Source organism: Mugil cephalus, chromosome 11, assembly GCF_022458985.1.
Source record: "Mugil cephalus isolate CIBA_MC_2020 chromosome 11, CIBA_Mcephalus_1.1, whole genome shotgun sequence".
NCBI classification, from domain to species: domain Eukaryota; kingdom Metazoa; phylum Chordata; class Actinopteri; order Mugiliformes; family Mugilidae; genus Mugil; species Mugil cephalus.
Genome location: NC_061780.1, coordinates 22273437 through 22300074, shown reverse-complemented (window position 1 = coordinate 22300074; position 26638 = coordinate 22273437). Strand labels below are relative to the sequence as shown.

The 26638-nt window shown below is 41.1% G+C and overlaps 2 protein-coding genes across 4 annotated transcripts in view; one reads left to right on the top strand and one right to left on the bottom strand.

Moving 5' to 3' along the window:
* Positions 1-310: 310 nt before the first annotated feature.
* abhd5a (abhydrolase domain containing 5a) lies at positions 311-7930 on the bottom strand. 2 transcript variants are annotated; one of them, XM_047598296.1, is made up of 8 exons: positions 7796-7930; positions 6744-6824; positions 5497-5582; positions 4104-4479; positions 3337-3491; positions 2945-3056; positions 2133-2319; positions 311-1063 (listed from the first exon to the last, which is right to left on the bottom strand). In XM_047598296.1, exons 1-8 carry the CDS (start codon positions 7825-7827, stop codon positions 974-976), a joined length of 1119 nt encoding a protein of 372 aa, XP_047454252.1. In that variant the 5' UTR covers positions 7828-7930; the 3' UTR covers positions 311-973. The 2 variants fall into 2 exon arrangements, with proteins under 2 accessions (XP_047454252.1, XP_047454251.1); XM_047598295.1 differs by lacking the exon at positions 7796-7930 and adding an exon at positions 7448-7663.
* A 76-nt stretch (positions 7931-8006) lies between these two features.
* The window catches only part of ano10a (anoctamin 10a), a 32465-nt gene continuing 13833 nt past the window's right edge, over positions 8007-26638 (top strand). For both annotated transcript variants that reach the window (XM_047598294.1, XM_047598293.1), the window contains exons 1-13: positions 8007-8110; positions 9818-9895; positions 11843-12021; positions 12595-12792; positions 13159-13293; positions 14053-14172; positions 14380-14564; positions 17288-17672; positions 18597-18652; positions 18778-18852; positions 18989-19177; positions 20119-20310; positions 20777-20905. In XM_047598294.1, coding sequence (XP_047454250.1) covers positions 11886-12021; positions 12595-12792; positions 13159-13293; positions 14053-14172; positions 14380-14564; positions 17288-17672; positions 18597-18652; positions 18778-18852; positions 18989-19177; positions 20119-20310; positions 20777-20905 — 1800 coding nt within the window. In that variant the 5' untranslated portion in view covers positions 8007-8110; positions 9818-9895; positions 11843-11885. The remainder of the gene's footprint in view (positions 8111-9817; positions 9896-11842; positions 12022-12594; positions 12793-13158; positions 13294-14052; positions 14173-14379; positions 14565-17287; positions 17673-18596; positions 18653-18777; positions 18853-18988; positions 19178-20118; positions 20311-20776; positions 20906-26638) is intronic.

Here is a 26638-nt window from a genome sequence, read left to right as displayed (position 1 = left end):
TGAAGTCAAAAGTAGACCTTTAAACCGTCAGTACCGTATGCGTATGGTACCGCTGATACTCCACCGAAGAGTATTGGGGATAATATCCCTTTGGCTTGAAGATGTGTGTCTGACACTAGGCACCAACATACAAGAGTGTTTCCTCAAGTCAATCTCTGATGCCCCTTTCTGTAGGAAACTCATGGATTTGTGAGAGGAGTAAACCTTCTATAGTTTCTCTATATTTCACTGTCAACAGCGTCATTGAGGACAAAGGCACACGTCAAATCTATGGCACCATACACATGTTATAAAAGCACTGAACACTGTCTTCAGAGTGTATGACAGGCTTTACACTTTAACAGTCAAACTGAAACAAACGTTAGAGTCTGAATGAAGAGCACATACAATAGCGTGGAGGTAAGATGAGAAGAACAAGAACAGGTCATTATTTCCAGCAGATTAATTCAAAACCTCGTCCTGGTGCTGATGCAGTGGCACTCTACACTTTCTGTATGTCATCAGCATCATGTACGAGAATACAGGACTGTCGTACTAGTGTATTAAAAAATATATTTGCGAGCTATTTTTTGCATGTTTAGCTCAGATGACTCCAAAGGTGCGTAAAGGACAGCAACTGTAATAGGCTGAGACTTTGTAGACCTGTAATAGGCAGAATATGGAAAGAATAGCTTAAGTAAAATGCCTCTTTATCTCTCTGCGTTTGATGAGGGGCAATAACATTAAATACTGGACACTGGCGGTAGCTTAGAGCATATTACAGAATCACTGGTCACACAATGCAGCATGAATTAGAGCACGTCCTGATGCATACGATCAAACTGAGATTACTGCTCGCTGTGGAATATTTTGTACATACAAACACCCCTTATTTGTAAGTGAGATCCTAAGTTCCACGCTGGCTGATAAAGTCATGGTCCCGTTTGCGGTGTCCGTTTTCTCTACAGTTCAACAGGCAAGTACGGCGCCGCACTCAGTCCACTTCTTCACACACTTGCAAAACCCTGCGGTTGAAGTCGTCCGGTTGGTCGGCGTATACGTAGTGTCCAGCTCCACGGATCGACTGCGGGAAGGAGCAAGAAGCACAAGTGATGTGGGCGATTCGGTCAAAGGTCAAATCTAATCAGCTTTGTCGCGTATGGAATTTGCTCTCTGCGTTTATGTCTGGAGCATGTTTGGAGCAGTGGAAGGTGCTCAGTGGTCTCGTTTGGGGGGATATATGAGGGGACTGAACAGTCTCTAAGTGGCTTTTCCTTTCCCTAAATGTGAGTTTCCTTTTTTTTTTTTTTTTTTAAGACAGAATGAAACCAGAAACTACCTTCTTTACGAGCAATAACCTAGAAAGATAGTGACACTTAGTTCTTTACAGAAATCCTATTTGCAGCAATTACAGCTTGTGATCACAGCTATCACAAAAGACTGTAAATTGTTGGTGAGAGACATTTAATCACAGGTTGTCTATTCTGAACAGGCACATTTTAAACAGTCTTTTTGCACAGAACTATGCACCAAATATTGAACTAGTTAAGTCAGATTAGCTAATAATGCTCACTTTATCTGTATTTTGTATCACCTAATTTAACATCTGCTTGCTTCCTCTAGTGTAAATTATGTTGTAGTTTCTGTTTATACATGTTCATAGTAGCTTAATCAATCATTGTGTATATCTGTATATATGGTCTCACCTTCACATAGGTTTTCATCTGTAAATACTGTTCATATGCTATAAAAACAACCTGTACCATACCACTAGTACACCACAGTATTTATGCTACATGCGCTTACGGTTTGATGCTAAACTGCATTTTCTGTCTCTGTATCTGTACATGTGTAATGGCAATAAAGTTGAATCTAATCTGAGATAAACTAATGTAAGATAATCTAAAAGTCTTTACTGTTTGTCAGTGACAGGTTCTTCATAAGTGAAATTTCTCTTGTTTGCTTTATTGAGTATTAAAATGCACAAAGCTTCATTACTACTACAGTAATAGGAAAAACAAAATAAATTGAAGGTCCACTTTCTTGCCTACAACTGCACATGTCTTATTCAGCTGAAAACCCTCTCGTGTACAACTAGTATTTGTTGGTGATGCTGCTGACGTGGGTCAAGGATTTCACTTCCATTAACTTACTATGATCTCCACGTGAGAGTGCGGTCTCATCTCTTTGATGGTGGTGCCTGTGTTGCTGTCTATGCTGGAGCGGGATCCGTAGACGATGGTGATGGGGATGTCAGGCTGCAGCCGGTCCATCCTCTGCAGCATCGGCCTTTTGGCCCAGCCGCAGGCACCGCTCATCGTCTTAAAAGCCGTTTCTCCACTGTGACAGTACAGCAAACTTTAATTAATGGGAACATGTGTAGAAAAACTCGAATGACTGCAGCAACAGTAAAGAATAAAGATCACAGATATCAGTGACACAAAAACAGGCTGAAATAACAGGGTTTCTTGAACATATTTCTCCACTAATTCAAACACATGGGGAGTTGGGGTTTGATATAGAACATATATGGGTATTGTCCATCTGGAACTCACATGACTGCAGTGTTAACAACCAGGTACTTTCCTGTACAGGTAAGTACCTGGTCAATAACAGACCGGCTATTATAACTGCCTGGAAAAGTCAATTTAAGTCAAGTAATGAACCTTCTACCATTACTTCTACTTCTACTACTGTGCCCAAAATGAAGCATGGTGACTAATTTTTTGAACAAGTATCTGGCCGTTACCTATTCGTGTGAGTTTCAGGTGGGCAAAACTCACACATGTTCCAATTAAAACCTCAACACCCCATCGGTCCTTTAAAACTGAAGAAGCTATTTGGATGAGAAGTGACGTCTCTTCAAGAAACTCAACGATTGCCCTAGTTTCAGCCTGTTTTCTGGGTACACCCTGACTTGGATGACTGTTAACGGAAACGTAGAGGCTGTGTCAAACAGACAGACCTGGGGCATTGCACATTAAGGTGGTAGATGTATTCTGGCACGGTGTTGTCACTGAACATGGAGGAGAACTTCTTCTTGAAGTCAGGTCTCAGGGCCTGGACCAGAGAGGGACCTGCACCACAGAAGAGACACTCATGTAGCCATTAAGAGACATATGACATATTTTGCATGAATAGTAACAGAGGGCAGCACTGGAGGACGCCCAAGTCTGACTTATTGAATTTATTATCACTGAATGAACTTCAGCATCTCAGCTACTTTACAATCCATCCTTCTTTTGTCTTTAGAGTCTAATTCCAATTATATAGGTGCACATGTTCATTTAGTCCTCTGCATCCTGTTATCTGAGGACTGCTGTATTTGCTCTGTTCTCTTCAATACTCCGGTCTTACCCAGTGGTCCCACCAGTCGCAGGCCAGCCAGGGGGTTGAAGGGCCTGAACATGGCACCGAGAGCTTTGATCCACACTGGGATGGGGCGATCGGCCTCTACCGTGTCCAGACTCTCGGGGAACCCCCAGGGCTCTACCAGGATGACATGCTTCACTCTGTATGCCGGACACAATACAGAAACGTACACTTATGGATCAATGTGCTCAATGTGCAGTGATGTGATTAACAGCTCAACCCAAATTATCCATTATAAACCTTGTTTGTGTTGTAGATCTGTGTAGAAAACCAGCTCGGTGTGTGAACTGCTCCAATTCAAGCTGGGCTGACATCAACCATTGATATAACTTACATTGATTACAACTAAATTGAGCTGTTGATCACACTCTGTCTAATCTCATATGTTTCTGCATAGATAAAGTCTGTGCATATACACAAAGTGGACGAGCCGTGCTACTTTTTTACTGTGAGTCTGGCGTGTAAAAGGTTATTAAAACCAAAAGGAATGAATATAGGTTTCACTCAAGGATGATTTTACAAACATTTTAAAACAGTTTATCAATATTTTCATATTAATAATGAATGAAATGTCTAGTGAGTGAAAGGGCTCACGTGATATCACCATTTTAATCATTTTTTTAGCTAACTGCTTTGGTTTTTGAGTTAATTGACTATATATATATTTTTAAGAAATCATGAAATATTAAAACAACAAGATCCGTACCACATGACAACAGATCCATAAGAAGAATCCAATAAACTGCACCCACCTGCCTGGATATCTGATGGAATATGACACTGACAGGTATCCTCCCAGGTTGTGACCAAGCAGTATCATGGACTCCAAACCCATTTTGGCCCTCCACTGTTCTATAGACTCCACAAACTGATCCTCCGCTCCCTGGGGTTCTGTGGAGAACAGCGGCCTGGTGCTCTGGCCGAAACCCAGCAAGTCCAGAGCGAAGACGGGCCGAGACTGAGAGAGTGCTTCCAGATTCTGAGCCCAAAGACCAACGCCACCTCCGAACCCGTGCAGCAGAACCATCGGGGTTTTGTCTTTAACGCTGTCGCGGCAAATGGTCAGGGTCCACAGCACGTTGTTGTTAGAGATGGGGACAAACTGTTTGGTAAACGCAGCGTTGACGCCTGGAGAGAGGAGAGATATGTAGAGTGGAAGAATGGAAAAGTCAGAATTCCTCCTTAAATTAAACGGAGAAATTCAACTTAGTCAAGTATTCAGTTGCACAGCCATATCATCACAACGCCATTTATGTTTACTATGTTTAATGTTTTCATTTTAAGATATTTGTTTAAATGTACATTACATTAGAAAACACATGTCTCCTTTTGCTTTTACGACAACAGAACTTTAGCTGCATGGACTCGATGAATTAGTTCAAACCCGATAACTCATACGAATTCACGGTGATCTGCTTGTGTTCCAAAGAACTTCATGTGAGTTCTGCAAAGCTTTGAGGTGTGTTTAGTCTCATTATCCTGCTACAGGGTGGAGACGTCAAATTAGTGCAGGTGTCCAATAGAGCAGCATTCAATAGCAATAAAGATTTTCCTTATTTGAAAGATTAAATATCAATTCATAAAATACCTCGATTTATTTATTTTTAAACACATGGCATTTCCTGCATCCTCTTATTAGATATCTCTCTGTGGCCTCACCAGACTGGTTTTGTATGACTAGTCTTTGGAGACCGAGCAATGAGATTAGTTTGCATGTGAGGGAGATCCAAAACATGAAGATGAAATAGAACTGGACAAGAACAAAACCATTTTCAGTGAGAACATTATGATGACACAACAAAATCGACCTTTGGATATAAAATGTCATCAGTTCCTTATTTGCTCGTACCCTACCTTAAGGAATTGACCTCAGCCCTGAACCACAAATATCTAATCAGTGTATCCTTGAAACCAGGTGAAGATACAACAACCTTTAAAGAAATCCATCAGGGAGTCCCTGAGATATTAATGAATTCACAAGAATGAGGATGACAACCTGAAATCCTAACATCTCCAGCCTCATGCCTTCTACTCGTGTAGATGCATAGAAGGGTTAAGATGAGGATGCCTTTGTTCATTTAATGTTCAATTAACACAACGTGCTGTGATTGTCAGCTGTGATAAGTACAATAGGCAGATCCTTACATCGCAGCATCCTGTCCTCTGCCGCCTGGAGCTGGCTCTGAGAGGTGGGACACCATGGTGGCAGCCAGCCGGGGATCCAACACCACCTACACACACACACACACACACACACACACACACACAGACAAACCCAACTGTACAACTTTGTTTTCTGTTTCCCTGCTGAATAACAATGAAGAAGGATTAAAAACGTGGCTGCACTTCTAACCTTTTTTATTTATTATGATGCACTTTACAAAGTATATGGTTCAGTTGCAAGATTTTTGGTTCCTACTAATTTATGCTCGATAAAAATAATAAATGATTAATGATGCACTTATTTATATAGCGTCAGTAACAATACAAGACGCTCAAGATGCTTTGCAAAATCTGGTATGAAACCTGACCTGAGATCCAGACCAAGCATGAAGGCTCTGAATTTCATGTCTGTGTGTATTGTTAACCAGTATGTTAAAAAAATAAAAATAAACAGTCTAAATGTCTAAACAGTTTACACATTTATTTTGTATTTGCCATCATGGAGGCCAGACCAACTTCCCATCTACAATCTTCTACAATTTCTCAATGCTCAATGTAGGTAACTGTGCAAATAGTGTAAGGGATTTCCATCAGGGAACAAATATTACACATATTACAGTATTTGAGCGAATACACAAATTGTCCTTGATACGAATAATACTTATAATACTACTTTAATAATACGATTGTTTAAAGGTTACGGGTGTTTGTGGCCTTGTTTAATGGCAATTTCAATCATCAGGGAAGGTTTACAAGATACATATTCATATGTTAAAGTCCTTTCTGTTATGTATTACTGCATGAATACAGTGTTAAGCTGTGAGAATTTATCTCTTCTGTCTCTGTCACTACAGGACTGTGTCATGGTATGTACCTTTGAATGTTTTCTATAATCTTGTTTGGTTTATCTTGCGTTTCCTGTTTTTATTTTGTAAGCTGCAGAATTCTCCTGTGCTCCCGCCTGTTTGTTGATGTTGTTTGAGGTGTCTTGGTTTTTGCTTTCTCTTTTCACTAGATTTCACTGGTTTTTGGATTTTACCTGCCTTCCCTACAGCGTTCTTCTGTTTCTTGCTAGTGCCTTGTATTGTGTCCTACGTCTGGGTCCTACCTCACCATAACATAACAGACTGTTTGGTTACTTGGGCATAATGGCTTCCTGGCTTGTCAAATTCTTGCATTTTTTTTTTCTTCAGTAATGAGGTGTGAGGATGAACACGGTCCAGCTTTACCTTAGTGTGGTGTCAACGTAGCCCCACATGCTGCTGGCCACACTGTTTGCACCAACAACGGACAGCATTCGCTGAACAACCCTGGAGCCAGAACATAATGAAACTATAAGGAGAGAGGTTAAGCAACACTGACCAAGGAGAGTAGAGTTATACATAGATAGATAGATAGATAGATAGATAGATAGAGACTTTATTTTTTCCCGTGGGAAATTCAGTGTCCAGTTGTTTCATCACATAGAAACAGGAGGAATTACAGTCGAAGATATGAAAGATATTTAAGATAATAAAGATATATAATAATATATATATAAGTTTAATGTGACTTTAATATTATCTCAAAAAGTTCAGTTATTTCAAAGATATACAGAGTCCCTTTTTAGCAGTGGTAAACTTTTGATATATCACCAGCTCTTCTTTATTTACTATCATTTTTTAGTTATTATTATTGTTTATTCTATTTTTTTCTTATGCTTTAAACTGTTTATTTGCTTGTTTATCTTCATTGTTTGAGTGTATATGTTTGTCTTGTGTCCGTCTTTGGCTCTGACCAGAAAAGGCTTTGTTAATAACGGTTTTCTACAGTTGTTTGTCCGCATGGGGAACAGAAAGTATTTTTAAGAATTACTTCCTGAGCAGGCATTATACACGCATTAAACATCTGTTCCTGGATCTCTCTCTGAATCAAAACAAACATGGCAACTCACCGGCTGGAGAGGGGAAAAAGTTCCAATTGTCCAGTCATGTCGATGGTTACATTAGGCTTAAAATTATAATAATAATAACAAAAAAAAGTGTCTTTCAACGGCTTTCTGTAGTGAATGGACAAAGTGTCCCAACCAACTACAGCGATGTTTACCTCAACACAACTTGACAGCAAGTCACTGACAGCTTCGCGTTAAACAGCGCAGAACAACCTGCTGATGTAACCAGGACAACGCTAACCTTCACCTTGTCGTGACCATGGCAACAGTAAGGAGAGGCTCAGTGATATGTGCGGTGCTGCGGGGTTTACGTACGTTGACAAACAAAAGCATGAAGTTTGTTCTACTCACCCTCTGTTTTCTGTCTCCTCTGACACGGCCATACTGAAACAACATCTTCGTCTCGGTCACATGGCTCCACTGACGTAAAACAACTGCGATTGATGGCGTTTGATGTCTTTTTGTTCAGATAACTCCACCGGGCGGCGCGTTTTACGGCAGCTCACTGCGGGCGCCACTGTCCAGTCCCCGCCCAGCGCAGTGTCGCACTCTCGTCTTATTTGTTTAAAACAAACGCACCCAAGTACCCCTTTGATTCGGGACTGCGGAAGTGGTTTTACTGTCAAATATCCAAACATTGCTCCAAAAGCAGAGACGAGACCTTTGGTGAGTAGTTAAAAGGCATTGATTGTCGTCTGTTGTACATATCTTGGGCAAATTAAGTGTATCTCAAGTGTGTTGTTAGCACTGACAGCCTTTGGTCGACTCTTAAAACCGTAGTATTATACTTGAGTCATCCTACAAATGACTGAAATGTTAGCACCATCCTTAAAAGTGTTGCACATAACAGTTACCTGTAATAAAGGGCTTTCCCGTGCTTAAACAACCCATTATTAAAAGACAGCTTCAGAAATAAGATAATGTTTATCTTTTTAACATTTAATTAGCTATAACTTTATTATAACTTTAAAAGGGAATGTAGTCCTATAAGCAATGGTTGTCTATATAAAGGTATGTATTTCATTTATGAATTATAAAGCATGTATGTGCATCTTAAAAAGATGTTTGTTTGTTTTTTACACCTGGACTTTTCCTTCTACATAATTTCTTTCTGTTTCTTCTGTATTTGATTGTTGGAGACTCAACTCATGTGAGTTTCAGGAGTTCCTAATAAAATCCCCAACTCACCAGCAGTTATTAAGAATTGGAGAAGCTACTTGGATGAGTGGAAAAACATCTTAAATCTGCGAAAATGCATTGCCAAGTGACAGCCTGAGCACATTTCTCTGTTTTCCGTGAGAACGAACACCTTAAGTTTGTGATAAAATGAAACTCAACTTAGCAAAATCACTTACAGCCATACAGGAAATAACCCACAACAGAAAAATTGAACAAGCTTTGATTTGATACTGTGATTTTTACTTTGTATACTGTGTATTAAAGGGTCTGCACAGACATGGACAAGGCTAGACTGTCCAGTGTGGGATGTCAAACAAAGCCAGAGGAGTGTATTATCAGTTGAAAGTGCAGTTCTTTAACAAAATTCACTTTTCAAACTCAATTTTTACAAATCCAATATTAATTGTATACTCTACTCATACTTTTTTGACAATTAGCTGCTTGTCTTGGCAGTTAACTGTCTCCTGTAGGTCTGTAAAATAATGTGAGACCATTAATTCGACTGTATTAATGATTGCTTGTTTCCATTAAGAAAGCAGCCCTCCCCGAGTGGAATATAACCATCATTAATGCACCTCTGCTTGCCCTATAGTGACAAGTCCAGTCAATCTGTTGTGAAATGGGTCTCATGTGTCACATGTATGTGTGTGTGTGCACAAGTCAAACAAGATCCGGGTTGTTAATAGAGGATACTAGAGAGGATAACCTTTAAGCCATCAGTACACACCTGGAAAACCCATGTGGGTAAACAGTCCATTTGTAGGACCTGAAGGGACATAGCACTACACTAGACTGAAATGATGCACTGAGGTTTGGCATTTAGATTTAGCTGTGGCCCTGTCACAGCAATGTTGCAACAGTGCAGGCCCCAGGTGCAAAGATATATATATATAGATATGTGTGTGTGTCTATATATATATATATTGGGAAAAGTCCTGCAAACGGACTCAGAGTTTCGGGATTTTATTCAGGACAACTCGACAAAACGAAACAGGAATGCGTAAAGAGAGACGGTTTGTCGATCTTTGTTCTCTCCACGCACCCTTAACCTGATAAATGGGAGATTAGATTTGGTGTGTAATCAAAGTCACGGTGGCGCCCCGACGGGACGCAAACGTGGGAGGGTGTGACAGCTGAAGTTCGCCGCGTGACGTGGACCGTAACTGAAGTCCTCTCTGGTCTGACTGTCCACAGATCTGCAGCAGCAGCAGGGCTCCAGCCCCCGATCCAGGAGCGCGGCCGCTTTGTTTCCCGACGCGCAGCACAAATCTGGTGAGTACCGACGCATAGCTGAAGTAGTTCGCTTTCATTCTTAGACTACTCGTTACTTGCACTGATCTGTTCACTGATCTGATCCGTTCACTACAAGCCCCTCCCTGTCTGCGCTCAGCTGTTTCTGTCTGTTGAGTGGACTCGTGGATGCAGGTTGCCATGTGTGCACCTGACAGTAGGGGGCAGTGGTGCTGGCAGCTCACGGTGCTTTGTAAACGTGGGTGGAGAAGCATTTGGAAACACCTTGTGCGAGTCTGACAGTCAGATTTCATAATGTCTTTTTTTTTTTTTGTGTGTGTGTCTCACTATTTTCGTTTTGTTAGGGCAGGGGAGTCAAACTCATTTTAGTTCAGGGGCTGCATACAGCTCAGTTTGACCTCAACAGGGTTGGACCAGTAACACAATACCATATTAACCTATAAATAACGACAACTCCAAATGTTTGCGTTTGTTTTATTGCAAATACATTATGAATGTGTTTACATTTAACAATTTAACAATCCACCGTGTCATACATGGGACCAATCAGAGCTCTGTGCACGAGTTGTGTTTGAGTAAATGCTGCATGAAATATATAATTTTCTTCTGATTTCATTGATAAAAGTCATGATACAACACGTTTTTCCAAAGCAAAAAAATTCAGGTGGACCCAACAACTTTTTTTTTTTTTTTTAAACTGTCTGCCAACTTTGATTACTCAAGAAGAACAAGAGCACTTAGAGCAGGAGTCTTGACATTTTTCAGGCCAAAGACCCTAAAACTGATGGAGAGATTAAATAGGGACCCCCTACCTTATTAAACTCGGCCTAGTGCTGTTTATAAATATACAGCATTATTATCATTTTGCATTCAGTATTAAGCTATCCCTGATCCCTTTACGAAAATATGTTGGATTCATGTTAATGTGTATTTAAAGAAATTTAAATTTGTGGGAGAAAATGAAAAAAAATATATGAAAAATGTCTAATCAATGAAAGATTTTGCGACCCCCTAGGGTTCACAGACCCGTTGTTGAAGACCTTTGACTTAGAGTAATTCTGACTTTTGTGATAGAGTCTTGGCTATTTAAAGAGAGCAAGACCATGCATGAGCTTTAAAATGTTCATGAACAGCACTCAATTTACTTTGAGTACGTCATGAATAGGCGTTTTTTTTTTTTTTTTTTTTGCAAAAAGGCTGGAATGAAAAATAAGAGGTTAATGAACTGCAGTATTAGTAAACATGTAATGAACAACGGGACATTTCTTAAGAAAAGAAGTGCAATTTTTGCTTAGTGTTGTGTTATGTCCACAAGTCTTACTAAAACTATACTATGCAAATTCACTGGTGGGTGCCAGTGTTGTAGGGAAGACGTTTTTACCATATACTCTATATGGTTCCTTGTCCTTAAGTGATAAACAAATGTAAACATGCATTTTAGATCATTAAGGGACGATTGAGACACTTGTCAACATTGTCACATCAGACATTAGGCCAATTTTTCAAGGTAATGAACGGCAATAAAGCAGCTGTTCATGCAGATGTGGATCTTGTAGATCACATTTGACTCTGATTTAACCTGCAAATGTTTGCTTGATCTTCTCTGATTGGTGGAATGAAAATCAATTGCTTGTAAACCTCACTGAGAGGCACATGGATGCATTTTAAAATGCCAGAGTTACCATATATGGTTCCTTGCTCCATAAAGGATTAATTTAACCGTCCTCCAAAGTCCCCAAATAAAAACATATAAAAACATTCTCTAAGTTGGAATTTGTTGGACATTGTTTAAGTTGATGTTTTATAATAATTTTAATATATATAATATAATATTTTCTCCTGAGTAAAAGTTTTCACATGTTATTTTCATTCAATACTATTTTTAATAATTATTGTGCCGATATTTTCAATCATATAATATGATTTGCAGAACATTTTTTAACTTTTCTTATCCTCTCTGTCTCTCAGAAGAGCGCTCGTTTCTCCTGCAGGTGTCCTGGGAGGGGGGACGATGCTGCAGGGGCTCTCAGCAGACGCCGGTGGCCCCAGGTTCACTCCCCTGGTGGTGGTGGAGCTCGTGTCGGACGCCAAGGAGGAAGTGATTGCGTGGCTGCTCGGCAGGATCCGAGACCAGCAACAGAATGGGGGTATGGAAGCTCATCTTCTCCTTTAGTAGTTGTTTACATTGTTTGACATTACAGGTTCTAAAGCAGTGATTAATAAAATCAGTTAAGATCTATATTTAATAAAAAAAATAGTTCATACAGTACCAGTCAAACCAAAATCATATTTCCTAGATTTGTAGATTAGTACGGTTTTATGTTTTACATTCTTCCAACTAGCCGCCTTTTGCTTTGATCCCGGCTTTGCACACTCTTGGTATTCACATAATCAGCTTCCTGAGGTAGTTGCTCAACAGTTAACAGTTAACAGTTTGAGGCCTCCATTGCTGTAATTTCTATTTCTTAATGCACCAAATGTTTTCAATGGGCGACAGGTCAGGATTGCAGGAAATCCGGTTCAGCCCCTCCGTTACCACAGAGCCGTGCTGTTGCGAAACAAGCAGAACGAGGTTTTGCACTGTCCTGCTGAATTAAGAAATCAAATTTTGATTTAATCAGAGTCAGGACGACGTTCCACTTCCCCTCAGCCCATCTCAATCGAGCAGCTAAGGCAGCGATGTCTTTGTCATTTATTCTGTCTATTATTAATCCTCCCAGGTGCTGAGCTGCTGGTGGAGCAGTTGGACCATGGAGTCGGGGATCAGGAGAAGGTAAACCCCAACCTGTTCGTAGTCGGGGCCTCCTGGCAGAGGCTGCTCTCTGGTGCGGAGGACGTGGGCCTCTTCAAGGAGTACAGTGACGGCTCCATGAGGGGCTTCACCTGCGCCAACAAACACAACTTCAAAGACTTTAAAGGTAAAGTCTGACGAGAGGCTGTTCGGTCTGCGAGGACGTACTTTGATAGGGAACCAGCTTTAATCCAGATGGTGATGCACAATGTGGCGCAAATACAGGCACACAAGGTTGTTTTGATGTTCATTTAGGGGAAGTCTGAGATTTATTAATGAGGAATTATAATTAGGATATTGCCCCACGTATTAATCAGTAATGACTTTCTAATGAGCTGCAGCTGTTGATGCCGGTTGCTGGTTGTGAATGTGGAGGAGCCGATTGCTGCAGTCTCAGTCTGAAATGACTGGCCTCTGCATCACAGCCACCGACGTACATGAAACGTCTTTGTTGTGTTGTTCGTCTCTGATCTGCTGCTTTGTCTCTCTCCAGGGGATGGAGGCAGCTTCCTCAGTATGGCTGAGTGTCAGTACATCATCAAACATGAGCTGGACACGCTACGAGCTAAAGATGAGACTCACGTACCGGGATACAGTCGCGCCAAGCTTTACCCGGGCAAATCTATCAGTGAGTCTCACCCACTTCTAAGTCCTCATCAGCTTACTGGTGTTTTTTCATTTGTCACATGTTGAAAATCAACCAGTTTCCTCCGTCATTTGATCCATAAACACTTTCCCAACTAATTTTAGAAGGAATTATGAGGGATATTATCACTTTTTAAACCTGTTACATAGTCGACAACAATGCTCTCATTATATAAACTAATGAATAAAGAGCACATGTTTGTGAATTGCTTACTTAGATGATTTAAAATCAGCATAATCAATGTACCAGTTTCAGCTTGTGACAGGATTTTTCAGTTTTCGGCTGCTGTCTTGAGCCAGTTACATTTTTTCTCCAGCGTGACTAAAGAGATTTTTATTACTACTAGTCATGTTTTTAAGTAGCAGCAGCTCTGCCTCCACTTCTCAGTGGAGTATGGAAACAAATGCAGGGAAAGATTCCCAAAGCAAGATGAGCAAACAGAGATAATTTAATTTAATAATTTTCAAAAAAAAAAAAAGAAGTGCATTCAAGTAATGGCAGATGAAAGGATCCATGTGCTTGTATTTAGGGACCAAGTATGAGGTGGGAGGGGGGAATAAAACTGCAGCAAAAGTCAGGGAAACATCTTCCAAATATCTCACAACTATCAGAAAAACGCCACATTTTGATTTACATTATTAAAGCAGAACACAATAGTGTCACTGTGGTGCTGAAATCAATTGATGGAAGACTAAAGTGATGATAAAATAATAACATGTTGTTTTCTTATTGACATCTTAGTTCGCAGACTGCAGTCCAAAGGGATTCTGGTCCAGATTTTTCCTCTACATGAAAAGGAAGAACTAAAGAGACTTTCTTTTTCTTGGTATAAAAAAGTGAAGTTGTCGCTTCAGCCTCTTGGTAAGTGGTAGATGAACCATTATCTCTCAATGTAACGAGAACAGAACACATGATGCACATTATGTGGGGTTTGTTTCATGTACTGTACGGTCAAAGGTTTAGCTTCACTTTACCCTGTAATGACAGCCTTGAAATCTCATTTATGTTTCCTTGAATTCTAATAATTTGACACTTAATGTCGTGTTGTTTTTCATTCTCCATCCACAGATGATATCAGACACTACTTTGGTGAGGGTCAGGCGCTCTACTTTGGGTTTCTGGAGTACTTCACCTTTGCCCTGGTGCCTTTGGCCCTCATCGGGGTTCCTTACTATCTGTTTGACTGGGAGGACTACGACAAATATGTGGTGTTTGCTGTGTTCAACTTGATCTGGTGCACCGTCATCCTAGAGGTAGGACTGATTTAAATGATGTACACACTGAGTCCTTACATCCTATGTACACAGATCAGGCATAACATTATGACCACATTATGATCACAACACTGTGACTCATCAGAGGATGGACATGGGCCTTCTCAGGTCTGGCAACAGGATGTTGTTAGTGGGGGGGCGTTTTAGGGGAGGGGCCTCTGTGGATCATCCCACAGATACTTGATTAGTTTGGGATCTAGTTATTTTGGAGGCCAGGTCAACACTATTTTACATGTTTTATAAGTTCTTCCTAAACCATTTTTGTGCGTGCATCCTGCTGGGGATGGTTGCCGCCTTCAAGGAGGATCATTGCTATGGGGGTGGGGGTGTCTGGCCTGGTCTAGGTGGGTGCTACATGTCTAAGTAACATCCACATGAATGAGTATTAGGTCCAAATGTTTCCCAGAAGAACATTGAAGTGTCACAAGATGATTGATGTTATTTACTTCTCCTGTCAGTGGTCATAATGTTGTGGCTGATCTTTTTTTCTTATATAAATATTTTATGACAATCTTAACAATACACTCTGTACATGCAAGCACGTTTTAAGTAAGTTTCAGTAAAGATGCAGCTCTAACGACGCTGTATTTTTGTGAACCAGATACATCTTTATTTCACATAACACATTTCTTTTCATCTCAAACAGCTAAAGCAGTTTCCCCATTTATTGCGTTTTTTTTTTGTCAATGCCATGTTGTTTCTGTTTCAAATGATTTATTGCCCTCTTTTACACATTTCCTCAACACTGTGACAAACAACTTTTAAGAGGATCAGAGGCGTACTTTAGTGTAAACATCTGCTTGTGAGAGAATGTTTTATGCTGAGGTTTCGTTAATTCACCATGAATATGAAAGGAAGCGGCTAATTGGGGTTGACTGCAAAGAAACATTGGATCTATTATTTTGAATTGGAATGAATAATATGAACATGAAATTAATCATCTGCGGAGTCATCTGAGTCTGTGTCTTCACACGGGATGAGATACAGGTCGTTGTGTGTTGTATCGGGTTCAGCCCAGCTTGGAATCTGTTCAGGATGCTTAATCATAACGTCACCCTCCACGACTGAATCCACAACCACAGCAGAGTCTGGTCTGGGGTGGTTGAAGGCCCTGTAGTCTGGCTGACCGTCAAACCCTCTGGGATGAAAGGAGTAGTTTTGTTCTGGGCGATCTGCTGATGCCGGTGTTGGCAGGAGATTAAAGGCTGTGGTTGAAGAAGGTGAAACATCAGCAGGGTCCCCGTCCACTCATTCGGTTGTGTTTTCATGGCCGCTCCATCATTCCCTGCTTCTGGCTGGATTTTATTAACAGAATGAGGACACAGACAAATTATGACTGAAAAAGATTCGTTTAATTATTTCTCATACAAAAAAACTCATTTCTGAGGTCGGATGTAACTTCAAAACACAAATTACACAATGAATGCATATTTAAAAAATACATATATTTAGATATAAAAACTACAAATTATATTTTCCCTTTAACAAATTAAAGAGAATGCTTTTTAATACAACACATACATCCTACTCATAAAAGTACGACTGAAATTATATTCTATTTTAACAACAAAAAAATAAATAAATAATAATAATGGGTCTGGATAAAACGAATCCCACATGAAAATAACTCAACAAATAATACAAATTAACAAAATCTCTTCAAATAAACAAACTAAGGCTTGCATGTGTTCCTAGTTTGGGATTTACTTGTTTTTTGTTTTGTTTTGTTTTTTTAAGGAAGATCAGCAGAACTCATCCCTTCTGAATACCTGACAAAAAAATAATTATTTCCTTAACCTGACTTTAACTGAACAATTTAAGTGCATGTAAACACATTACTCCGACTAAAATAGTAGTTCTCCTTATCTGACTCTCAGAGACACCCAGATAAGGAGTTTGGAAATCAATTTTCACAGGCATGTATACGCCTTAATTGGAGTTAAACTAGACCTTCACAATCACTGCACTGGCGTATGACCCCGGAACAAAAACATCCAAGAAAGTCAGATGAAGAAGAAGATTAGCAGAGCAGGTAGAAGAACCACTTGAAGGATGGAACCATCTTATCTGCACCAGAAGAGCACACACATTACGTACGAGGTTAAAAAGTTGAAGTATTATCCATCTTGTTGTTGTTTGAAATGTCGGTCTGCCGCATGAACGACTTGTTCATTATATGACATAATAGTTCAACCAGAAAAGGGGGCCGTATTAACCTGCTGACAAGACACATATCGCCACCTAGTGTGGAGGAGGATTACACATTCCCGTCACTTATTCAGTTTTCTCCATTGCATATTAAATGGGGCAAAGGAATGTGTTCAGAAAGTCGAATTTTGAGCACAGCTCCATTAAGCTGTGCATGTAAACTCACTGACTGACGTATGACGTCGGACACGTCGATTAAGTGAATTCAAAACTAAATTACTCCCTCTGCTGTTTAAAAAGGGTATTGCGATTATTTTTTCATCTTAGCTGAATGGAATTGTCAGACATCTTTACATTTTTTAACCGTCTTACAATGCATTTTTACATCCCTGGGCTCCTCTATTACCTGTTGAAAAACCTCCTGACATACCTCTGGTACTGCCTATAAAATATCATCTACATAGATGTCTATGAGCATAAAACTGTATTTATTGAAAAAAACAACAAACATTTGAAAGCTGAATTACTGATTTGCTGAAACCTTCCTCCACCAGCTGTGGAAGCGATTCAGCGCCACCCTAGCTTACCACTGGGGCACGCTGAGCAGAAAGAAGGCCTTCGAAGAACCTCGACCAGGATTTCACGGCGTCCTCGGGTTCAACCCCGTGACGGGGCGCGAGGAGCCTCTCTACCCCAACGCCAAGAGGCTGCTACGTATCTACCTTGTGTCCCTGCCCTTCGTCCTGCTCTGCCTCTACCTGTCTCTCTACGTTATGATGATCTACTTCCGAATGGAGGGCTGGGTGCTGTCCATCCATGACGAGGACCCCACCTTCTGGACAGGAGTTTTGTTGTTCATCCCCAGTATTATCTATGCTGTGGTCATAGAGATCATGAACCTCATCTACAGATATGCTGCAGAGTATCTCACCGAGTGGGGTGAGTAGTTTGATCAAGTCCCAGTTCCTTTGCATGTCTCATCACTTCTTACCTGCTGTTGACTAGGCTAGTTAGCTGGTGGCTTTTAGTATTTTATTTTTGTTCTTAGACAGAGGGGGAAGTGTTGGTTGAAGTGCAGTCGCATGTCTCATCACATCTTACCTACTGTTGGCTAGGCTAGTTAGCTGGTGTCTTTTAGTATTTTACTTTCGTTCTTAGGTAGAGGGGGAAGTGTTGGTTGAAGTGCAGTCGCATGTCTCATCACTTCTTACCTACTGTTGGCTCGACTAGTTAGCTGGTGTCTTCTTGTTGGTTTCTTGGCGGTAGATGACTGCCTGCCTGCTGGTTGGCTTTTGAGTTTCACTCGGCTTCTAAATGCGTTTTGCCTCAGATCATGACACAAGGGATTGTAACAGCTTATCCTGTGTATTTATGAATGCTTTAATAAAGAAGTTCATTTTGTATTTTAAGGCACCTTTCTGGTAACGATGATAAATAGCTCCTGCTTCACTAATATGACCATTTTACCAGCAGACATTTTGACTTGTTGCCATGGAGAAAGCACTGGGTGTTAATGATGGTTGTGTTACTAGAGGTCCTTACTTTCATGCTCCTTAGGTCCAATGCAAAGTAGGATGCATTGAAGTCGCATTTGAGAGATCTCATCTCTGCCCACATCTTGTATCTGTCTGCATTCCTTTGCTAATGTAACTCAGCCATCATTAATTAAACCTTTGCTGATGTAATCACTTCCTTTCTTCCCTCCCTTATCCTTCCTTCCATCCTCCCTTCCTTCCTTCCTCCCTGCCGTACCACTTGACCTTTGATCCCCAGAAGAAAGAAAGATTACCTGTGATAGGCTGTAAGTGTGAAGGATTTCTTTTGCTGATATTCTCCAAATCTTTTCCGCCTCTGTGTGTTTAGAGAATCACAGACTTGAGTCTTCATATCAGAATCACCTGGTCCTCAAAGTATTAGTAGTGAGTAAAAAATACATTTATGTTTTTTGACCATTTCAGTCTTCATTAATTCATTGATCAAATTGCAAATTTACTTGTCTCTGTCCTGAATATCATTGCTGAGTGATACATATTTTTTTCTGCAGTTCAACTTCGTCAACTGTTTCGCCTCGTTGTTCTACATCGCCTTCGTCATGCAGGACATGGCACTGCTCAGACAGGTAGGACCACCTTTTCTCTTTCATCCATTTCATTTTTATTCTACTTTCTATGTCTGATTCCATATCTTTCTCTTCATTTTCTTTGACCACATTGTCTCCATAATAACATTATCCTCCTTTGTTCTTGTCCATGCAGAGTCTGGCCACCTTATTGATCACCAGCCAGATCTTGAATCAGTTCATGGAGGCCTTCCTGCCCTACTGGCTCCAGAGGAGACGCAACAAAAAGATGATCCGCAAAGCCCAGAAGAGAAGAACTCTGCAGGACAAAGAGCTTCCCCTGGTAGAGCAGGTCCGGCTGGAGGCCGACATGAGCACGTATTTGGTAGGTTTGGATTATGTATGAAGTCTTCTTCTTCTACTCAAACACTCAAATACAGTTTATATCCAACAATAACAACCATCAACGCTACAAAAAAAATGAATGTGCAATATACTGTTTTCTATTGAATGACTTTGTGTTATGTATACTACTATTGGACCAATTTGATGCACTGATTGGAGAGCACTTTTAATTTCATTGTACTTCCGTTGTACTGTGCGATAGAGGGTATGCATGTGACGTCACAGCAAGCCAAGTCTCCATAGTTACGGCCACTGAGTGGCAAAAAGTGTCAGTTGAACATGGAGATTAGCAGCATTAGCTTAAATCATAGGCGTTAATAGCATCTAAATTGTAATATTAATTAAAAAAAAAATGCGAAGAGCTGTTGTGCAATTGACTGAACCAACAGATTTGAAAAGCAGCCTAAAGTAAGAAGTAAATAAATCGCTGCATTACAAAGAAAACAACTGGAATCCAGCCACAGAAACCTGGTGTTGTGGTTCACATTTAGTGTCAGGAAATATTAAATTATGCTGTGTTTTTTATTACTTAAGTTACTTCTTAAGTTGCGTTCTCGTCATCCTTTTAACCCTACAGTACGCTAATTGTATGGCTAAAGTTACTTCTCAGTAAAGCTCTTAGTGGTAGCATCATTTATTTAGCTACATTTATCATAACTGAAATGACCTAAAACTAACTGAAACTGAGGCTAACACACTTTTCCAAATCCATACTAGTTCGTATGGATCATTGTCGAGTCCAGTTGTCCTTAATTTGATCTGATAATCCACATTTGCTGTATTTACTAATGCATTTCACCATGTTTTTGCCACTCAGGGGGTCGTGGCCCCGGGCGACTGTGACGTCAATGCAGACCCTCTATAAAGATCTATTGTATTCGATTCTATTCTATCCCCTCTAATATGTTCATCTTCTCTCAGGGAACATTTGACGACTACCTTGAGCTGTTCCTGCTGTTTGGTTACGTCAGCCTGTTCTCCTGCGTCTACCCTCTGGCCGCTGTCCTCGTGGTGCTGAACAACATCACTGAGGTTTACTCCGACGCCTTCAAGATGTGTCACGTGTTCAAACGGCCCTTCTCCGATCCGGCTGCAAACATAGGAGTGTGGCAGGTGAGACGCTCAGATTAGGTTTGCAGAACCTTTCCATGGGAATTGACCAGGAATTTATGGGAATTAACAGGAATTAACTGTAATAAACTGGGAATTATCAAAGTTGAAGGTTAGGAACATAAATATAGTTGGTAGAAAAATATATTGAAGCATAATCTTGACTAAAACACTCAAGTTTGATGCGAGTACAGTTGAGTATAATGTGTTATTCCTCCATCACAGCAGAAATATAGCACACAATTTAAAGTTTCCATGGAAAGTTTACAGATATTTACTGGAAATTTTCTGCCCCTCTGCAACCCTAACTCAAACTAAGCAGGACACAAATAACCATAAATGGCTTGTGGATATTTCTGTTAAAATCACAAATTTAACAAATACAGCGTACCCTCTGTGCCCTGCTGGCTAATATGTTTTCTATTTCAGGAATCGAGTCATTAACTGCTCTCTCTCTGTCTCCGATCAGCTTGCTTTCGAAGCCATGAGCGTGATCGCTGTCGTGACCAACTGCACGCTGATCGGCATGTCTCCACAAGTCAAAGCCTACTTCCCTGACTCGGACACGCAGCTCATACTGTGGACGGTGGCTATCGAGGTAAGTTCACGTACACAGAGACTCACACATGCAGATATAAACCGATTATCTACGTGGAAGAAATCTCTGTCTTTTTATAGCACGTCAGTAATGGTGTAATTGCTTTGGAATGACTTATTATGAAATCAAGGCTCAGTTGTTTCATGTTGCCTACGGCCGGGTTTAGGAAAAACTTTCCAGTGAAATCTGTGGATCAGTGAACGGATCAAGGCTGTTTTTTTTTTTTCCCCCAATCAGTATTTTAAAAACGCTCTAATCTACTCATCTGTTCCACATCTGTTCTCCTTACAGATGTGCTTCATGTTATACCAATACAACAACTGTCATAAATTAATCTCTTGCAAAACTTATACATTTTTATCATCATTGTTGACACTGATGATGCTAATTGTACTAATTGTAGTTTTTGATATTTCAAGTTTGGTTTTAGATTAAAATAAAAATAACATGATTTTATTTCATTTTACAGTTAAATACAAGTACATTTACCGTTTGTCCTTTTATTATATGAAAAATCTAAACTGAAAGGGAACTAAATGAGAAAACTGTTATTCAAAGCAGACCATGGACTTGGCTTTGGATCAATATCCAGATGTAATTTATTTATTCATTTTATTTATTCATGTGATCTGAACTTATCTCTGAGCGTTTGTCCACTGAATGTGGAGAAGAGTGACTTTTTCCCGCAAGAAACATTGTCGTTGCCGTTTTAATGTTAGATGTATGAGATGCAGATGCAGATGCAGGTTACATTCGGTTACATTGAATATGACAGTTTTTGGTTATATTTGCTCTGTTGCACTTTTAGTTATTAAATCACAGTGGTAGAAAAGAAATTTTAATCGAATATTATCTTTCTTATTTTTTGTTTTAGACTGCAGATTAAATAGAAAAAAAATGAAAATAAATGAGGGATTTCTGTTTTTAACATTTAATAATAAAAGTTAAAAAATAACTTGGATTTCTATAGCACCTTTCAAGGTACCCAAGGCTCTTTACATAAGCCTGGGGAACAGATAGTGGAAGGAGGGGTGAAGCTGGGAATGATGGCAATTTAAAAATTTGACGGCGTCCATAGTTGGGGCGTTGCAGATGTTGGGAAAGAGGGAGTTCCACAGAGTTGGTGCGGCCACACTGAAGGCTCTTTTTTTTTGGATTTGAAAATAAAAAACAAGTCATTTTTTCCAGTTTTCATTTACAGTTTTAAAAGCAAACTTGAAATTCCCTAAAAAATGCACAGACCGTGTTGAACTCATCTTCTTGTACTGTACACGGTTAATATGAGGCAACTGTTGATTGCAGGTTCCAGTTAAGTTCTAGTTCAGAGTAACGCTCCATGTAAAATGTAGTATATATATATAGGAGCTGAAGCTATGCTGCTGGCTAATGTGGCCTGCCTCAGTGTGACGCTATTTGTCCTGGGTAGAAGAAAATATAAATACTAAGTATGACGTGCTCTGTCTGCTTTGAAAATAGTTTGTTGTGACCAACACTTTAGATTGGAACTCAACATCAGTGTTTAGTTTACTGAACACTGGGTCTTTAGGGTATTTAACTGAAACATGGAGGCAAGTTTAATGTCTGCTGCTCACTAGATGGAGCCATAATCCAGTTTTGGTCCACGTTCGACACATCTGTGAGTGAGACGGGGAGTGTGGGTTCAGCAGAGAGGCAGTGAGTGCGTATTCAGCCCATCATTGTTTGATGTTTTGCATTTCCGCTCTAGCTTCCTCCTCTCCCGAGTCTGCCTCTATTAACATTAACGTCAGCCTTGCTACCCTTTGCTCTCGGGTCCTGTTCAGACGGCACAAATACGCTGCATCACACGCACACACACACACACACTCACACACACACACAAATACATCCCCATGCCTCTAGAGAAGGAAGCTTAAAATAACAGCACAAACGGAGGATGTAGTGAATGGTGAGGGTTGCATTGAGGAGAGGTTTCTGTAGGACATTCATAGAAAGGCTTGTTTGTTTGTGCTGCTTTAACGCCCCCCCCCCCACACACACACACACACACACACCCGTCTAGTAATTGTCTCAGACTGTAAAGGCTACTGTACGGCTGGGCCCTGTCGATGAAGACGGAAACTGGGTCATATTGATCGCGCGCGTGTTTGATTGAATGTGTGGTCTGCACAGACGGAGCCGGATGATAAACTGCACTGATTATGGAAAAGTTTTTTGGCTGTGTTTGGTTTATCTTCTTCTTCTGCAGCTGTCAGGATAAACTTGTGTTTAATTAAACTCCTAAGTTTAGGAGTTCTATTTTAGCTGCTGCCACTCTGACTGTGCTAATACTGACTGTGGTCGCTATTAATATGAGGGATGAAATGCATGTTATACCCTGATCCAGCATAACATTATGACCACCTGTGCCATAATATCCTTTGTGCCTCCATGACAGTTGTGAGAATGGACATGAGTCTGCTGAGCGTGTCTTGTGTGTGGACATTTGGGTCCTGTTGTTTGAGGGGTTTGGGGCCTCATGCATCTCACAGATACTTCATGAGTTTGGGATCTCGTGAATTAGGAGGCCAGGTCAACACCTTGTGCTGTTCCTAAACCATTTTTGTGTGTGTGCCTGTGTCAAGACTGCATCCTGCGGCCGTAAAAGAGTGCTATTGGGTGGGGGGCGTCTGGTCTGGTCTGGTCTAGGTGGGTGGTACATGTCTAAGTGTCATGAACGAACACCAGGTCCAAAAGTTTCCCAGCAGAACACTGGATGTTCACAAGATGGCGCATGTTCTTTACTTCTCCTGTCAGTGGTCATAATGTTGTGGCTGCTTGGTGCATACTGATGATGTCAAATGAATGAAGTCACCCTCTGTCTGCTGCAGTCTATGGAGGCTTATCAAACAGCCTTGATGGTAAATAGGCTCCATTAGCCTTCCCAAGTACAAATACTGTACATATCACGCTCTACTTTAAGATAAATGCTTCCAGCTGATGCTCAGAATGTCAGCGTTTACCTGCTGACGTTTAGCACATACATGGTTCATCATCTTTGCTTATTGTGTAGCAATGCTAACATGTTAGTCGTTAATTACTGCTAAACACTTAATGCTGGCACAAGATGAAGAGTAAAGGATTATAGGGAGTTATTCCTCCGTAAACCTGCACCAGATTAAATGTGAATCCTTTCAATAGTTATTGGGACGTTCCACTTACAACCATAAATGTGAATCAACAGGAATGATCAGGTTCTGGTGATGTTTATATTTCTAGCGATAGATATTTAATCCAGCTGATTCACTAATGCTGTCATCCATAGGGCCGTGATGTTTGCATTACTACAAAAAAAACATGTGTATTTTAGTTATAAAACATGTTCAGTGGCTCATAATCTAAACCCCCTCACAAAACATGCTAAAAATAGAAAATGTCTATTAGCTTTTTACCATGGAGTTCAGTGGTCCTATAAATGTCCTGTAAACTTCCATTGTGACCTGTAGCGTCATCCTCATATCAAACATTTTAATCTCATTTCTGGTGATACCGCAGAATTGTGGCTACACAGGAAGTGTAGCGTGAGCTGCACATTAGCAGAGCAACAGCAGCGCCGGGGCTCCAGCTAAAGTGCAGTAGATTATAGGTCACCGGAGATCAATACACAGTCATTTTAGTTATGTACATAAAACAGACACAAATGACTCCGAGCATAAAATAAACACCTGTTTGTACCCAGTAGTTACACATTCATCAGTGGTTTAATTGCTCTGTCCGGCTTATTTGTGTTGGTTTATTGCCCAAACGCCTCCCGGAGCTTCTTCGAGCAGAGCCTCAGACCTTTTTTCACGTCTTGTTGATTAAAATCTCCAGGGAGATGTTTTGGGAAAGTCGCCCAGTCGCTCTCGCGCTAACAGGGAGCATGCCACCTCTCATCCATCCCTCCTCCTTCAAGCTGTCTTCTGGAGCGAACACGAGCGAACACGAGTTTTTACAGCGGCAGACTCTCGCACACACTGGCCCCCGGGGGTGATGTTTCTCTGTTTGACTTATACTCTCCCGCCTCACCTGGATGAGGGGAGGAGGTGAGACGCTGCTCTGGTGGACGCAGAAATGAAAAAACCAGGGCAGCTCACAGCCTGCGTCAGACTGTTCCTCTTTTCTCACGGTGCGGTCCTGCGTCTGCGATCCGTCCCGTCATGGCGTCCCTGCGGGGCGAGGACGCATCCCCGTCACACGCGTACGCACGCGTTTCACATCTGTGTGCGTGCGCGCTTGGTCTCTGCAGCGCACACACACACACACAAGCCAGTGATAGAATTCAGATCCATGTAGAGATAGAGGGAGTCAGTAAATAAAACGATAGCTGGAAGCAGAAAGAAGGAAGAAGACGGAGTAAACAGGAAGGGCAGGGCACAGAGAGAAGAGGATAAAAGAAAAAGACTGAGAGAGGCGGAGGAAACCGGTGCATGTGTGTGTGAGTGTGTGAGTCTGTGTGTGTGTGTTATGAACCTGAGTCACCAGCTGATTGTACATCCAAGCACGTTCCCGCCTGCTACCATCCAGCACATTTCCTAGAATAGAGTGAGGAGGCTATTAAGGAGATGGGACAACAAGAGTAACGAGGGGCCGGGGCCGTATAATGTTGTTCCGACGGGGGCCTACCCCGCGAACACACACACACACACACACACACACACACACACACGGACGACGCTTATTGACACAACATCTAATATGCCGCCACTGGAGAAGCATCTGGTATCTCCAAGCCATTAAAAGCTCTGCGTACATTTTTAAATACACGAGGGGGTTAAGAGAGAATAGACCCTCTAATGCCAGACCCCCGTTAGAGTACACACACACACACACACACACACACACACACACACACACACACACACACACAGAGACCTCAAAGGTGTTTTTCATCTCACAGTTTCCAATCTCTCTCTCGCGTCAGCTGTTATCGCCGCAGCTGTTTTCTAATAAGAGAAAGCACACGGTTAGGGATTAAAATCAAAACATCCAGCTCCTCTTATCTCGGTTATGGGGCGAGGTTGGGAGCGGGCAGGAAGGCAGGAAGGCAGCGCCTCGTCGCTTTCCAGCAGCAGAGCTATGATACCTGGGTAATTACTGTATAGGGCTTACACGCATGGGTGAGCAGTAACCAGGCAACCAGGCCAGTCCGCCGCGGAAACAGACAGAGACTTTCTCTCAGAGTCACGGGTCTGTCCGTTATAATCTACTTCATTTCAGTGCAGCCGAGCCAAACTGAACCGTGTCAGCCTGAACGACGCCCCCCCCCCCCCCCTCCCTAAAACTAAAACACACACACACACAAAAAAAGAGGCGTGATCAGGACCTGGTGACACGTTACAGTCAAGCACACGTCAGGTGTTACTGAAGTTGAAATGTTGCAACAAGCAGCTGCTTCTCATTTCACAAAAAAAAAACAAAATAATAATATAAAGAAACATCCTTTTGCAGAGTTGATTTGTCGAATGCGCGGATCGAACATGGTTTTCCATCATTGCCGGAAAAGCACTTTTTTGCTTTTGTGAACTGATAAACACTGAACAAGACAAATAAATAAGTCTAGTTCGTGCACATTTCGATGTCACGTTAAAAGCTGCAGCGCAGAAGCGCTGAATGTTCGGGAACGCACAAAAACTAATGAGTTTAACGAAATGAACGGAGTTATTTGGCACCGGATTTGACGCATCGTCAATGCCTTTTATCTGCAGCTTTCCAATTAGCGCGCGGGCCGTCGGT

Bases quoted from the DNA above. Each gene is read 5' to 3' on its own strand.
- abhd5a (XM_047598295.1), bottom strand. From the start codon at position 7,485: ATGACTGGACAATTGGAACTTTTTCCCCTCTCCAGCCG. The intron at 6,825-7,447 runs GTGAGTTGCCAT...TTCTGGCTCCAG, and splicing joins CTTTTTCCCCTCTCCAGCCG to GGTTGTTCAGCGAATGCTGT. The intron at 5,583-6,743 runs GTAAAGCTGGAC...GTGTGTGTGTAG, and splicing joins TACGTTGACACCACACTAAG to GTGGTGTTGGATCCCCGGCT.